General features: G+C 46.3%; 6 protein-coding genes across 6 annotated transcripts; 4 read left to right on the top strand and 2 right to left on the bottom strand.

The window, feature by feature from the left end:
- Positions 1-756: 756 nt before the first annotated feature.
- Positions 757-1,512, bottom strand: N7455_009020 (uncharacterized protein; the record flags this gene model as incomplete). The annotated part of the gene is made up of 1 exon (XM_040958766.2): positions 757-1,512. The coding sequence occupies one exon, from the start codon at positions 1,510-1,512 to the stop codon at positions 757-759; it is 756 nt and encodes a 251-aa protein (XP_040810860.2).
- Positions 1,513-2,212: 700 nt separating this feature from the next.
- Positions 2,213-3,124, top strand: N7455_009019 (uncharacterized protein; the record flags this gene model as incomplete). Its single annotated transcript, XM_040958778.2, has 2 exons — positions 2,213-2,787; positions 2,854-3,124. Exons 1-2 carry the CDS (start codon positions 2,219-2,221, stop codon positions 3,122-3,124), a joined length of 840 nt encoding a protein of 279 aa, XP_040810792.2. The 5' UTR covers positions 2,213-2,218.
- A 191-nt stretch (positions 3,125-3,315) lies between these two features.
- On the top strand, positions 3,316-4,333 carry N7455_009018 (uncharacterized protein; the record flags this gene model as incomplete). The annotated part of the gene is made up of 2 exons (XM_065606066.1): positions 3,316-3,642; positions 3,698-4,333. 2 exons carry the CDS (start codon positions 3,316-3,318, stop codon positions 4,331-4,333), a joined length of 963 nt encoding a protein of 320 aa, XP_065461015.1.
- A 1,781-nt stretch (positions 4,334-6,114) lies between these two features.
- Positions 6,115-7,422, bottom strand: N7455_009017 (phosphatidylserine decarboxylase; the record flags this gene model as incomplete). Its single annotated transcript, XM_040958742.1, has 1 exon — positions 6,115-7,422. The coding sequence occupies one exon, from the start codon at positions 7,420-7,422 to the stop codon at positions 6,115-6,117; it is 1,308 nt and encodes a 435-aa protein (XP_040810849.1).
- Positions 7,423-9,325: 1,903 nt separating this feature from the next.
- On the top strand, positions 9,326-11,095 carry N7455_009016 (uncharacterized protein; the record flags this gene model as incomplete). The annotated part of the gene is made up of 2 exons (XM_040958799.2): positions 9,326-9,422; positions 9,495-11,095. 2 exons carry the CDS (start codon positions 9,326-9,328, stop codon positions 11,093-11,095), a joined length of 1,698 nt encoding a protein of 565 aa, XP_040810833.2.
- Positions 11,096-12,479: 1,384 nt separating this feature from the next.
- N7455_009015 (WD40 repeat domain-containing protein) lies at positions 12,480-13,271 on the top strand (the record flags this gene model as incomplete). Its single annotated transcript, XM_065606065.1, has 1 exon — positions 12,480-13,271. One exon carries the CDS (start codon positions 12,480-12,482, stop codon positions 13,269-13,271), a length of 792 nt encoding a protein of 263 aa, XP_065461014.1.
- Between the last annotated feature and the right edge of the window lie 1,070 nt (positions 13,272-14,341).

Genomic DNA, 14,341 nt, shown 5'->3' with positions numbered 1-14,341 from the left:
CCTTTATTCATCTTTACAATTTTAAAGATAACAGGGCCATCTACACCATCTCCCATTTCACGCCGGGTGTCTGCCCAGTCGGGATATTTCTATCTACTTGTTAGCTACTAAAGCAAGAGCAGCGGGCAAGTAGTGGGTATAAACGAGCAACATAAGCAGTGGCTTGAGTTGTTTTCGATTTTTCCCCTAACGAGTTATTCAATAACCTTCGCCCATACAAAGAGCATAAGCCTCTTGATCACCTGCGACGCACTTACACAGCCAATGACAAAGGGAATAAGCTGCCCGGTTGTCTGAATGTCGTTCACGCCTTGGATGTAGTTCCAGTGGATTGTGCACTCAATGCTAGCGATGAACCACGCAATGCTTAGGACAACATAGACATTCCACAGGGAACAGAAGGCTCGATGACTGAATCTATTTTGTCACAGTTAGAGCTTTTTCTTTTTTTTTTCTTTCCACAGAATAGGTGCACTATAAGGGTTTCACGCACCTAGCTTCTTTCCAGCCTGGCATCATCTCCACACCATGCGTAGGTAGTGTGTTTTCCGTCCCATTCCTTGTCACCTTTCCAGTCCCTAGCGACACACAAACCTTAATTACATCAGAAAATCGGATTGCGTTCGCTTTCAGCGTAGCTGAAAACCCGAGGACATCCGTGAATGCTGCAAATGTGATGTCGTATATTAGCCCTGGTGCTATGAATGGCGTCACATTTCCGAATGAGATCGCTTTCTTTTCTAGCAGTGCATTGATTCAGTTAAGAGCCGAAAGAAGGGTATGTGGCCCGGCTGGGTTAAAGAAATAAATAAGATCGCGGTACAGAAAAATGGAAGTGTACCACCAAAATGTGAGCATTAGATACAGTAGGAGGATAGCTGGAGGAAAGACGACGACAGCAATGATAACAGCCGCGGCACGGCATAAAGCAATAACGGAACCGGTTAATTGCTGCTTGTAGAGGAGGAAGATGTAGGGGGGCCCGCATCCTTGTCTCGGTGGTTGTTGTGCACCACCGCCAGAATCGTCAAACCAAAATGCCAGGTTGTATCCGGTGACCACAGCCGCTGTGGTCATTCTCCAAATTACTCCGGACCAGGAGAGTCCAGGGGGCTTCAATTTCGATAAAATGCCGAGTTCTATCCTGAAGAGATAAATGAATTGCTCTAAACATTGCCCCAGAAATCCAAATATTGAGCAAAGGGGCATGAACAACCCGAGAGCGATGTTCATGTTATATCCACCCAATAGATTAGGCCACCACTCCTTCGATATGCCTGTCAATGGCTTAATAGATACGCGGCCTAGCCTAGCCTTTATATGACCCCAAAACGACTTGAGTGCCGTGGCTGTCGATGTTCCCCGCTTCGCGAGTCGATCGGGGCTCATGACCCACAGACGCACGCCCAACGTGCTAAGCGTAGTAACGAAGGAGCCGAGCATAAACTGCAACATAATGTACATCTCGATAGCGGCCGTCCCTTGCTGTGCTGCGATGAGACTTGCCACCATTATCGCGAAAACAAAAACCGAGTTGGTGTCGTAGATGGATTGGGCCGAATTTGGATCTAGGAGTAGGCTGATCCATGCTGAGATCCATTGTAGATAAACTCCAAGGCGAATTCCAAGACCGTATAGATCTGAATTGCCTTCAAATGGCGTGCATGTGTCCATTTCCTCAGCAGTGCATCGTAAACACCACTGATTCGGACGGCAGTCTCTGGAAATGGGAGGTGAATACCTGAGAGCAATAATTCGAAGGCTCAACCGTAGGTGACGCTGAAGGGGTGAACAAGTCGAAGTGGCCGGTCAGAATGTTGGCGCTACATATGCAGTGTTGTGTGAGATGCATGGATTTGCTGTCCCAACCAACATTGCAGCACTGCCCACTACCACCTGGGGGCAGTGTTGGTGTGCCTCATCAAACACAAATTTTGAAAATTAGAGGTATTTGTGTATTGCATAAACTCTGAAAAGAGTATTGTAAATATTAAATATGGCGTATATACGACTTGAATAGTATATTACTTGCATCCGGAACCCCCACTATATCAGTCACTCTGAGCTAGGATCCCCTACAACGTGATATTAGACCCGACATTCCTCTCTTTTAGCGCCATTTTGATAAACCCAAACCAGCCCCCCTTTCGAATCCTCTCTTTCACAACCACTAACGCCACCCTAACTGCACTTTGTCCACATATATTCTAATCCCAATATGAACTTCCCTCGAGAACCGGTGACTGGTTGCTTACCAGAATCTAGAATATCAGTCCAAAGACAAAAGCATAGCCAGGTTCCATTTTCTGATGCTCTCCCCTCAGAAAGAAACCGTATCACGAAAGCCCAGTGCATGCTCACAGACTCAACGTGGTACGTATGGTATCTGACGTGTGAAGTCTTATGCCGGCCCGAATACTCAAGTCTCATGGCCTACAAGCTTAACAAATCATATGTGCGCCACGAGACCAAAAAGGACTTGGCCAGTCTCTGCCTTGCCTCAAAAGCTATGAATGATCTGGCAACTGCTTTTTTATATCGTTCTCTGACCTTCGAGATGTCAGAAGATACCCTGGTAGGGAATGCCGGTGGTCTTTTATATAGGCTGCTAGATACCTCCCACGACTCGCCGCGGTGTTTTGTTCGAGAAATTACTATCTCACCCTATCAGAAGTACACTCCATCCAACACTCCCCCCTACGTTACGAGGCTCCTATGGACAACGGACACAGACAAACAGCCTTTATCCCGGTTGATAGAGTGCCTCCCGAACCTGCGTCAAGTAAGGTATGAATCTTTATGTCAATATTTAGATGGATTTTCTGTACCTAGAGAGACTAACACTCGTAACAGGCTGGGGGTGCCTTGTGATCTCAGCGACAGCTATATGACAAGCATTGACGAGCATCCTCAAAAGCCGGAACTCCACTTGCTCGCAGGGGACGGAGAAAAACCCTGTGTTCGCTCCCTACCATCGGTGACCCTGATCAGAGTCTTGTCGGATACCGAATCTGACATCAACGGGCAATCTCCTCCACTACAGACCGACAACTTCCTAAATTATATCACTTCTTGTCCCAACCTGAAGTCTTGTTCATGGGCAGCAACACACCCGAAGAACTAATTGGTCGAACGACCGACGATTTTGAGGGATCCAGCATTCATAAACTTTTTCCCTTTCTCAAACATCTGGCCCTGTATAAATACTATATCGGTAGTCAAATGTGGCATGGTTGGCAAGATCATTTCAATTGGTCAAGTCTTTCGTCCCTGGAGATCGGCCAGGGGCTGTTTGCGCCTGAGAATCTTGAAGTCATGACAGGACGTCTAAGCAATTTAAAGTCCTTGAGAGTTACAGGAAGCAACATTCAAAATGAAGAGCTGCGCGGTAGCCTCGAAAATTTCTTGATGGCTTTTGACACATTGGTGAATCTGGAAATATTGAACTGCTTCGTTCCAGTTTACGCCATAGCTCGGCATTCTCGTTTGGTCAACCTTCGTGTTCATATTAGCGATACCTGGAATTGTCAAGACTCTCGCACTATATTTGAAAACGTGGACCTGATTTCTTTGGACACACTATGTCCCCAACTTGAAAACCTGGAACTGGATATTGAGCGCGACACCGAGAAGGATGATTGGGTATGTGTATCTCCTGGTATTCTTAAACAATGATCGATCGGCTGATTATTCTCAGCCCCAAGATGTTCTAGACACTTTGGCCTGTGGCTTTTCGCGGCTCAAGACAATAGCGCTCCATTCACGAGTTGGCAACCTGGTGCACGCCAATGTCCCCATCGACATGTGGGATGAACGTCATCATTCCTTCGAGCCCAAATTAACGTATAAGGCGGCAGCAGAGATTGGTTCCAATTTCTTTGCCACCCGATACCGAGGCTCTACCGCAAGCTCCGTATCCACGGTCAGGTCAGAAGGGTCTGGAAGACTCCAAAAGTTGACACTTAAATGCGGACTAAGCAAAACAATGTTCATTCAGCTTCCGGGGGGAATGTCAGAAAGAGATGCCAAATTCAACACCTTGACCTTTGACATGTCACCACCCAAGACTATAGGCGAAGAGCCTGAGATGGTGCATTTGGAAAGGGAAGACCAGGAGAAATTATGCCATAATTGCTTAAGTTCAGCACAGCACCGCGTCTTAGAGGAGATTATATCGATTGCCGAGGATGGTCCACGTCTTGCTTTCAGGCGTAATCCTGGTGGGGGAAAGTCAATTTGCAGGCGTGGACCCGAGCCTCGAGTACCAAGAGTTGCTATTCGTCAGTCAGAGAGGCTTGCACAAAGGCGGGAGGTAGAGTCAACAGTAAATTGAGGAATTGGGATACAGTGTGAGCAAGGTGTCATAAGTTTCAGCTTTGTGAATGAGATTAACCACTAACATATTTTTTATAAATATACGTGCAAGCAGCAAATACTAAGGAGAAGTTGGTGGAAGGCATATGTACCTGATAATGCCTAGCACTCGAGACATTTCCCTTCCGTTTTAGTGCTCACCCCTTTGCCGCCTTTTAATCCCTGAGTAAGACTGAGCGTGTCCCTGAGTATCCCGAGTTAACCACGGGCCATTACACATTAGAGGTCTGGACTAGTTCTTCTCGTGAGGAAAGCATGCGATTACAAAATAGTTTGAGCTGTTGATTCGACCCCGTATTATCACCCAATCAGGTCTAGCCAAGAGATATACATCTTTAACAAAGCAAATCCTGTGGATATCCTTCTCCGCACTACTCCTAGCTAGCATAGGAATTGGCCATCTTTTCAACCATGCTTGTCGAGGTTTCTACGCTATGCTGGGGCTTGAATCCCAAATTGAAATTGAGATAAACCCCCGTTTGCGGCCGCTTGGAGTTGAAGGCCTGATGAATGACCTGAAGTCAATGTATTAGTGGCAGCGAGGGGATTGTGTCGTATGGACTGTGCGCTATGTATGCATGCCATAGGACGTAAGGAGCTCACGCTCCGTGCCGGGGCCGTGCTGCGGCCCGGTTCTGGTGGCATTCTTTTGGCGCATTAAGGCACTGGTCCAAATATGGTTAGAAAGAAGTGATACTAAAAAGAAATGTACCAGACATTATTCACAGAGACACTACATACCTAAATTACATGCGTGAACATAATTTTGTGAACGTCCTTTAGTCCACTAGTGTCATCCCAGTCCCACCTCTTATGCTAAGGATAATACGTAAAACCACCCGAGGAATTAAAGGCTACTTGGCTTGATGAAAACAGCGTCGGTTAGCTTAGTCTAAGACGCGGTTGTATGCCGATCACCTGGTTTATGAAGTGTTGAGATCTAGAAGCTAGTAGCGCGATCATGGAGAGACAATATTGTGTTGTATGGAGCTGTACAGACAGACAAGGGAGGAGAAAGATACTAAGCTAGTGATACTATATAATTCCATGAAAGATTCAAGCATGAAATGCCAGATTGTCGCGAACCTCTTATATGCACTCTTCACACTTAGAAAAGATCTAAGCCTGTAAGGGCTTACCCCAGAAATGTAATGTCAAATATTACAAAGGTGTATACTACAGTTATGCTAGAGTTACCTACATAGAAAGTACAACTATTCATTGATCTTACCATACCTTGACACCTTCCAAGGTTGGATGTCATGTAATTACCTAAGGTACGGCTAGCGGGAATGCGGCCCGCACCGGAGTCTATCCCGTTTTTGTCGTGCAGAGTCAATTGCCTCCACTCTCCTCACACCCCTTCTCCCTTATTCTGTTTTCATTCCTAATCTTTTCGAGGGAACCTTACTGAATTGTTTGTTCACTCGAGTTTAATGTTCACCACATCCGCGGATTCGAATTTTGCGAGGTCTTTGCTCCTCATTCCAGGTCCGATTGAGTCCATTCATGTACATTGTTCTAATAAAAATGTCTCACCCAAGTCGAAGCTTTGCTGTGGGTATTTGATGTTTTCGGACAAGCATAAACAGGGAGAACCAATTCCATTGCAACTATCATTAGGTAGGAAACTTTTAAAATACACGACAAAAAACAATCACCAGAAACACAAATCAAAACAGTACAGCAATATTCAGCAGCAAAGATTCAAACGATGGTCTCTATTTCAGAAAGATTTTCTCAGCGTCTCTGAGTGCCATCAACAACCGGCAAGTCTTCGAAAGTAGCGATTTGCTCTCGGACTTTCACCTTGTCTTTTGGTTTGGCTTGGAAATCGACTCTTCTTTCGAAAACCATCACACAGTCAGATCCGCCAAACTGAAAGTATGAAATGTTGTCCCCTTTCTTGACTTGGTCGCCCTTTTTCACGGTCAACATAACCGATGACACTTGAGCCATTCCGATAGGCAGAATGGCTACCTTGCCATACTTCTCGGTTTGGATCACAATCAATCCCCGAGTTTGACACCACTGGTAGCCAGCATCGTCCGGGGCATCGAGATCGTCATTCTTGGAGGCTCGAAGGCTGACATCTTCACCACCTTCACCATCTTCACCTTCGGACTCGTATTGAACACGCACACCTCGTCGGCGCTTGACTTCAGATGGGGCACGAACCATAGCGCGATCCGCATAGATCTTGCCGGTAGCAGTGTTCTTCGCCACCTGCAAATACACCTGGTTCTGGATGACTCTTGCCTCAATAACCTCCCCACTCACTGGTGCATGTTGACGATGATAATCAGCGGGTCCCAGGAAAGAGTGGGTGAAGTGGCCCTCATTCCAAGTATCTGCCTTGGTCTGCAACAGGTCTTTGACGGGCCAGCGGTAATAGTCCACACCCTTGATCTGGAGTTGAATTTCCCCGTTCTTGATCGGCCAATTTCCAGCATAAGTCGATTCAGCGGGCATCGTGATCACATGGTCATTCGCGAGACCCGCAATGGGCCGCACGCTGTTGATGTTTTTCCACTCACGCGAAAACCAGTGATTGAAGGACTGCCAACCGGATGTTGGCTTTTCCCACGACGCCGCTTCTTGGTTGTATTTCGGATTCAGATAGAAGGTGTACAGAAGCCCTGCGGACTCTGGAGTATTCAAGAATAGTCCCTGTTGTCGTGCAAAGCAGACGAGCCAATACGAAAGCCATGATAGGTCGTGGTTGGAGGTTTCAGGCGAGATCCGAGTTTGGTACCCGAGAACGGACGGCTGGTCGAAGACCCAGTAGAAGACCAAAATCTTGCGCAGCAGTTCATCGCCAGTTGTGTCCACATTGGGCACCCATCGCAAAAGTCTCTCGCAATACTGGAGATAGGAGTCTAGGGTTGTAATCCCTTCAGCCTTCATATCTTCTGGTCCATCATCGACGGCAGATTCAATGGCGGTATTGAACTTCATCACTCGAGTTGGGCAGCGACAGATGAAATTCTTCAAATCGAGAACAAGTCCCTCTTTGGAGTTGTAGGTTGGGGCTTTCGTGTGGTCCATTGTTGCAATTTTTGAAAGTCGGGGCGGACTAATAGTACTTTGTATTCAGAGTATCAATGAGTGCTGCTCCGACTGTGAGATAGGGACTGGCCCAAGATATTTATATTGTGACTTGCCTCTGTGTATAGACAGATTGAAAACTTCACCCGTCATGAAGTGATGCAAATGGCTCGAAGACTTGGAAATATATGACGCTTACTCTAGTGAAAGACATATAGTGCATTCATAAAAAGCCCATGATAAAGTCTATTTACCCACGCCTACGCCGAGCCGAGTGTAGGATAATGTGACATGATGAGCAGACTACTGTTGAATGTTACATGATATCCAATGCACCCTAAATATCTATCGGTGTCCAGTCTAGAGCTATTCTGGATTCAAGAGGCGAGTGCATCGATTGTATGGCATATAGGCTGTTACATGGTGCCAGCAGTGTTGATAGAGAGTATGTGGCTGACAGAAAGAAGAACTATATAACTTCAGGGAGATTCAGCAGCTTGCGCCGTTCCGGGACTCGTGGTATTCACACCGATCAGATTGTATGACACAGAAACAGACTGTTCAATGTAACTCTTTTCATGGCTGGCTGACTTGGGAGGATGTTACCTACTCCACTGATCTTCTACCCATAACATTGGGTCATTTGCTCATTCAGGCTTCCGTGTTCGGTGACATACAGTGCAACTAGTATAGTGGAAGAAGGTTGAATGTGACCGGATACTGGGTTTACCTGTGTCTGGGATCATGCAACTGTGGTACCCTACAAGATCTACGGTCACAACAGCCAATGGCCACTTTGGAGTATGATCGAATATTAGCAGATCTTTTCCATTGCTCGATGGAAGCATTCATCTTAGCTCAGTTTTGTGAGTATTATGGCTCGAAGTGATTGAACACTTCCCAGGCACCACATGGTCAATCAAGGGGTAGTTACACTTTTAACGAAGGTCACAAATCGACCTTGTCTCCATCAATCTGGAGACCAACCATGCCACACAAGAATTCTTGTCGAATATACGAACTATCATTCCCCTAATTCTTTAATAAATATTTGTTTTTATTAGTAATTAATGTGATCTAAACCCTATTAGCTTTTGATTTATAAGAGTTTTGTAATATTACTTATTATAACTAGCGACAGTGTAGGATAGTAATATTTAGTAGATAAACTAGAATAAGTGTAAAAAGATAGTTATTTATTTGAATGATTTCTCAGGTTTATAAACAGTAAGACTAATATTTTAGATAATACTAGGCTGTCGTGGGGGCCTAATAAGGGTTTCGATCCGAGAGTACAATTGTGCCCTCCCAGTCCATATTATTCTTCCCTTATATCTATGTCCACGGTCCACGGTCCTAGCCAAGGCGGAGCAACCAAACGCGTCAACGAAGATCAAGATGCTAGGTCAGTAGAAACTGTAGGGGCGGAAGTAATACACGTTTTCCGGCTGTTAGACAGCTGTCATGTCGGGGAGGAGGATCGGTTGGTCAGGCATTACGGGAAGCAAGGAAATACAGTATTATGACTATAAATATTTGGCGCCAAGTTACTTGATAGCTAGAAGTACTAAAGAGAAGTTCAATTTATTCGCTGAAAAGTTGGACGAAAGCATGTGCTGACTAAATGGGCGACCAAGACCCGGGGGCCGTGACGTTCTAGGCTTCTCCTGTGTAAACAAGCAAAGGAAGAGAGAACGAACTCTATGGAACATGAAATATGCATGTAAAACCATGTGGAAAATGCGGATCATGTATTGGCACAGCAAAAATCACTGCTGGAACAGTGTCTAACCCCTTTTAGGGTTCAACGTAGTCACCTGATGAGGGGTAGAACTGTTGGCGCTTGCCCAGCTACATGGATGTTTATTATCATAACCACTCTTGCCTGCAAGGCCGGGCACCCATGATGGCTTCAGCAGCGTATTTTAATGGTCCGAACAATGGAGCGCAAGTAGGCTACAATAGCGGCAATATCACCAATAATATATATCTGCCCCAAGGTCGGTTAACAATGAAAGGTCCGATACATTCTGGATCAAGCTAATTACCGGTCCACTTCCCACCGCGTGTAGGACAATCAGAAACGTCAGCAGATCAGAATTGTCTACGCGATCTACAAACGACGAACCCACGCGATGATAAGACTCGCATTGAGAAAACCAAGGGAGGACTCCTCAAAGATTCGTATGGCTGGGTGCTGCAGAACAATGATTTCCAAAAGTGGCGCTTGGACGAGGAGGTCCGTCTTCTCTGGATTCAGGGTGATCCTGGGAAAGGAAAGACTATGCTCTTCTGCGGCATTATCGATGAATTAAGAAACTCGATTGATAACGTCACGATGAATGTGTCGTTCTTCTTCTGCCAGGCAACTGACGAGCGCATCAACAATGCCATTGCTGTTTTACGCGGCTTGATCTTCATGCTTGCTTGCGAGCAGCCTTCTGTTATCCACCATATACGAAGACGGTACGATCAGACGGGAAAGCAACTGTTCGAGGATGCAAACGCGTGGCAGGCTTTGTCAGGCATCTTGTCGGACATTCTGGAGGACTCGACTCTGAAAGACACCTATTTCATCATCGATGCACTGGATGAATGTACGACAGATCTTTCTCTCCTCCTTGATCTCATAGTCGAAGCATCGTCTTCTGGTAACGCACGCGTGAAGTGGATTGTCTCTAGTCGAAACTGGCCGATCATCGAAGAGTATTTTGAGGTCGCAACTCAAAACACAAGACTTTCACTGGAGTTAAATGCAACGTCTATTTCCGAGGCCGTTGCTATCTACATTCAGTTCAAAGTTCAGCAATTGGCAGAGAAGAAGAAGTATAAGCCTGCCGTGCGAGACATTGTCACTAGTCATCTTATGTTGAACTCCCAAGACACCTTTCTTTGGGTAGCATTGGTGTATGAAGAGCTCGCCAAGGCCAGACCTTGGAACACTCCTAAGCTACTAACTTCCTTTCCCCCCGGGCTTGATTCCCTCTATATGCAAATGCTGCAACAGATTCGGGACTCCGAGGATGCGGAGCTTTGCAACAGAATACTCGGTCTGGCTTCAACTGTCTACCGGCCTATCACATTGAATGAACTAGGGGTCTTGGTCGATATACCTGACGGCATCTCGACAGATGATGACGACTTCCCACCGGACGACTTTCTCTCGGACATTATAAGACTGTGTGGCTCATTTCTCACATTACGCGAGAACACTGTCTTCTTTGTTCATCAATCCGCAAAGGATTTCCTGACTACTAAGGCTCTAGATGAAGTCTTCCCAAGAGGTGTACTCGCCGAGCACCACGAAATCTTCTCCCGCTCCATATATATTATGTCTAGGTCACTTCGTCGTAATGTCTATGGCATCACATTCCCAGGGCTACAAATCGACCAAGTTACACAGCCTAGTCCAGACCCATTAGCAGCATCACACTACTCTTGTCTGTATTGGGTTCATCATCTTCAAGATGGATATTCCAGTGAGAGCGCAGATATTGAGCCTCCCCATCTCCAGTCTGTGGATACCTTTCTCCAACAGAGATACCTCCACTGGATTGAAGCACTTTGTCTGATAAGGAACATTCCAAGAGGCATAGAGGCAATGCTTAAGCTTGAGGGTTTATTTAAGGTTCGGGGTCACCTTGAGTTGGTATTGAGCATCTCATCTCACTAAATGCACCACCACGATATAATAGGAAAACCAGAAATCATCAACTTTCTTTCAACGAGTCCACGACGCTTCCCGATTCATCCGATACCACAAGGTCGGAATTGAGAGCGGCCCGTTACAGGTATACAGTTCGTCTCTGATATTCAGCCCAACCCAGAGCATGACCAGGCTTTGCTATCAAAAAGAGGGAGTAGACTGGATTATCAGCGGGCCATCAATCGACGATGACTGGAGTGCATGCATTCAAACGCTTGAAGGTCATGATTTGGACGTCCAATGTATTGCTTGGTCCCAAGATGGCCGGCGCCTCGCATCAGCATCAAAAGATAAAACTGCGAGAATCTGGGACCCAACCACTGGACAATGCATATCGGTTCTTCGAGGACACGAAGATGAACTGTGCTCTATTGCCTGGATACAACATGATGAGCGACTCGCCTCGGCATCAAACGATAAGACTATCCGAATATGGAACCCAGTTACCGGCCAATGCATATCAACTCTCCGCGGACATGACAATCATATACGTACAATTGCCTGGTCACCAGATTTCATGCAACTTGCATCTGGATCATTTGATAAAACAGCCAGAGTTTGGGACCCAAACACCGGACAATGCTTAACTATCCTTGAGGGACATAAAAATGACGTTTCCTCGGTGGCTTGGTTGCCACCCAGTAGACGACTCGCCTCAGTGTCAGGTAATACTATTCGGATATGGGATACAGTCAGCTGCCAATGTATCTTCGATCTCCAGGATCACATCAGTGCGGTGTTGTCTGTTTCCTGGTCGCGAGACGCGAGTCGACTCGCTTCAGCGTCAAACGATGAAACTGTGAGAGTCTGGGACCCAAGCAATGGGGCTTGTCTGTCAATCTTGAGTGGACATAGCGGTACTGTTCGTCCAACTGTCTGGTCTCCGGATGGAAGCCGACTGGCATCAGCTGACAAAACAATCAAAATCTGGGACCTAGCGACTGGAGATTGTGTAACGGGGGTTGGGAAACATGATGACGATGTTGTATCAATTTCCTGGTCACCGGATGGAAATCGAGTTGCGACAAGGTCAGGAAGTCTGGATGATAACACAGTTCGAATATGGGATACAGCCACTGGAGATTGTTTGTCATTTTATGAGTTACATCGCTCGGGCGGTTCCTCACTTGCCTGGTCTCTCGATGGAAGACATATCGCATTAGCTGGAAGAGCAATTAGAATCTGGGATCCAAGCATCAAAAAGCCCAGATCAACGTTTCAAAAGTTTGATGGGCTCATGGAGGGAACCTCCGGGGGAACCTTCTCCTGGTCGCCAAATGGAGCCTGGCTTGCATCGTCGGAACACTTCGATGGAGTAAGAATCTGGGACCCGATAACCAGCTGCGCATCAATGCTCCTCGATAGCCTTCATGTTACGTCAATTGGCTGGTCCCATGATAGCCAGCGGCTCGCATCCGGGTCATTTGGTGGAGAAGTGTGGGTCTGGGATCCAGTCACTAGAGAACGCATATCAACTCTCGAGGGCCATGGTCGACCAGTTTTTCACTTGCGCTGGTCGCAGGATGGAAGACTAGCGTCGGGATCAGACGACCAGACAATCAGAATCTGGAACCCGGAGACCAGACAATGTATAGCAGACCTAGGTGAGAGTGACGGTGAGGTGCTATCTATTTCCTGGTCTCTGGATGGACGTTGGCTCGCATCAATGACACACAAGCGTAAGGATGAAGATTTCAAAGTCTGGGACCTGGGCATCACGGTTCAGGATTCAGGCACTGGACAATACATCTCATCGATTGATCTTCAATTGCCTCTCATGCAATCTTGTGATGACATGTTTTCTGAGGTAGACGTGCCCACATTTCTCGAATTTGATAAAAGCACACCGAATCGCCTACATACTGTCGCTGGCACATTCGATTTGGTCAATGATATGTTCATTTCGACCACCCCTCTCAATCTACCCCCTGCCGTGGAACAGCAAATTGGATATGGCCTGAGTGACGACATCGCCTGGATAACATATCGAGGCAAAAGGCTCCTGTGGCTTCCCTCGGAGTATCGCCCGGCCCTTCGACCTTTATTCGCTACATACGAGACAGGGATGGGAGTTTGTGTGGGAATACTCTGTCGGTCAGGTCGTGTAATCACGTTGACGCTCTCGCAAGACATTGCGATCTAAAGTTGATATTCAAGTTGGGCGATTAAATGAGACTAGCGAGCCATTGTTGTATGAATTTTACATACTCTATCTTCACATCTCACTGAGCCCTCAAGCCCCGAGGGGATAAACGAGTAGGCGGAACGTAGGGAAAAGGGTAAAAAAGAATATGGAGTTGGTAAAATTCTTTCATTTGCAAAGTAATCCTTCTTCTGAGAAGGTAAACCCAAGGGTGACAAAAAAGGGCTTGTAGCAGCTGCATCATGATTAACACAATGTGGTTGGACCTATATTTCCACGAATATATATTCGTACTTCCAACCAATTCGTTGAGTTCAACATTCAATATGCAACCAGGCTACAATATACAAGGATGAACATCAAAAATTCAAATATCCAGCGCCTAGCAACGAGGTAAACTCCCAACGAATTCTACAAATAAACATTACGGTTACTCAAAGCAGCAATTGAAACCCATAACAAGACACGCGGGACGATCCCGAGACCCGGCGCGAACTGAAACAAGCACATGGCGGAATAAATGGACCTCAGACGAAACGATCTGAGACACAGCAAGGAAGGAATAATTGAGTAATTAATTAAGGACTATTAACGACTATTTCCGATGATTTCAATACAGGAAAAACAAAACAAAACAAAACAAAATATTATGTTACAGCTAATCTTGGCAGTGGGGGAAGATTCGACAAAAAATATATAAATGCAAATCCAAAAGCCAAACCACAAAATATGTACACAAGTGGAGGCTCTTAGCCCCTGCAACATGATGTCGCATTATGTCGTAGTGCACATGTACGATGCATGCATGTGTTCCGTACCTCGACCTAGAAAAAAAAAAGGAGAGCTACACATGGCGCAAAACATATCCACATATCCGCATACCCAGTAAGGAGGTAACCTGGGAAGCGGCGACGATTCCCCGTGGAATTCTCATGATGCAAGACAAGACATGTTTGGGACGGTATGGCAACTCTGCTCCACCTCACCCCCTTCCTACAGAGTACAGGGTGCTTTGACATTCGACACGCGACAGCACCTAAACCGAGAACGAGAGGAGGATGGATCCCGGT

This window comes from Penicillium solitum (assembly GCF_028829755.1).
Source record: "Penicillium solitum strain IBT 25940 chromosome Unknown utg000005l_segment0_segment0, whole genome shotgun sequence".
Classification (NCBI taxonomy): Eukaryota; Fungi; Ascomycota; class Eurotiomycetes; order Eurotiales; family Aspergillaceae; genus Penicillium; species Penicillium solitum.
Note: the sequence above shows the minus strand (reverse complement) of the source record. Positions and strands in the feature narration are given on the sequence as shown.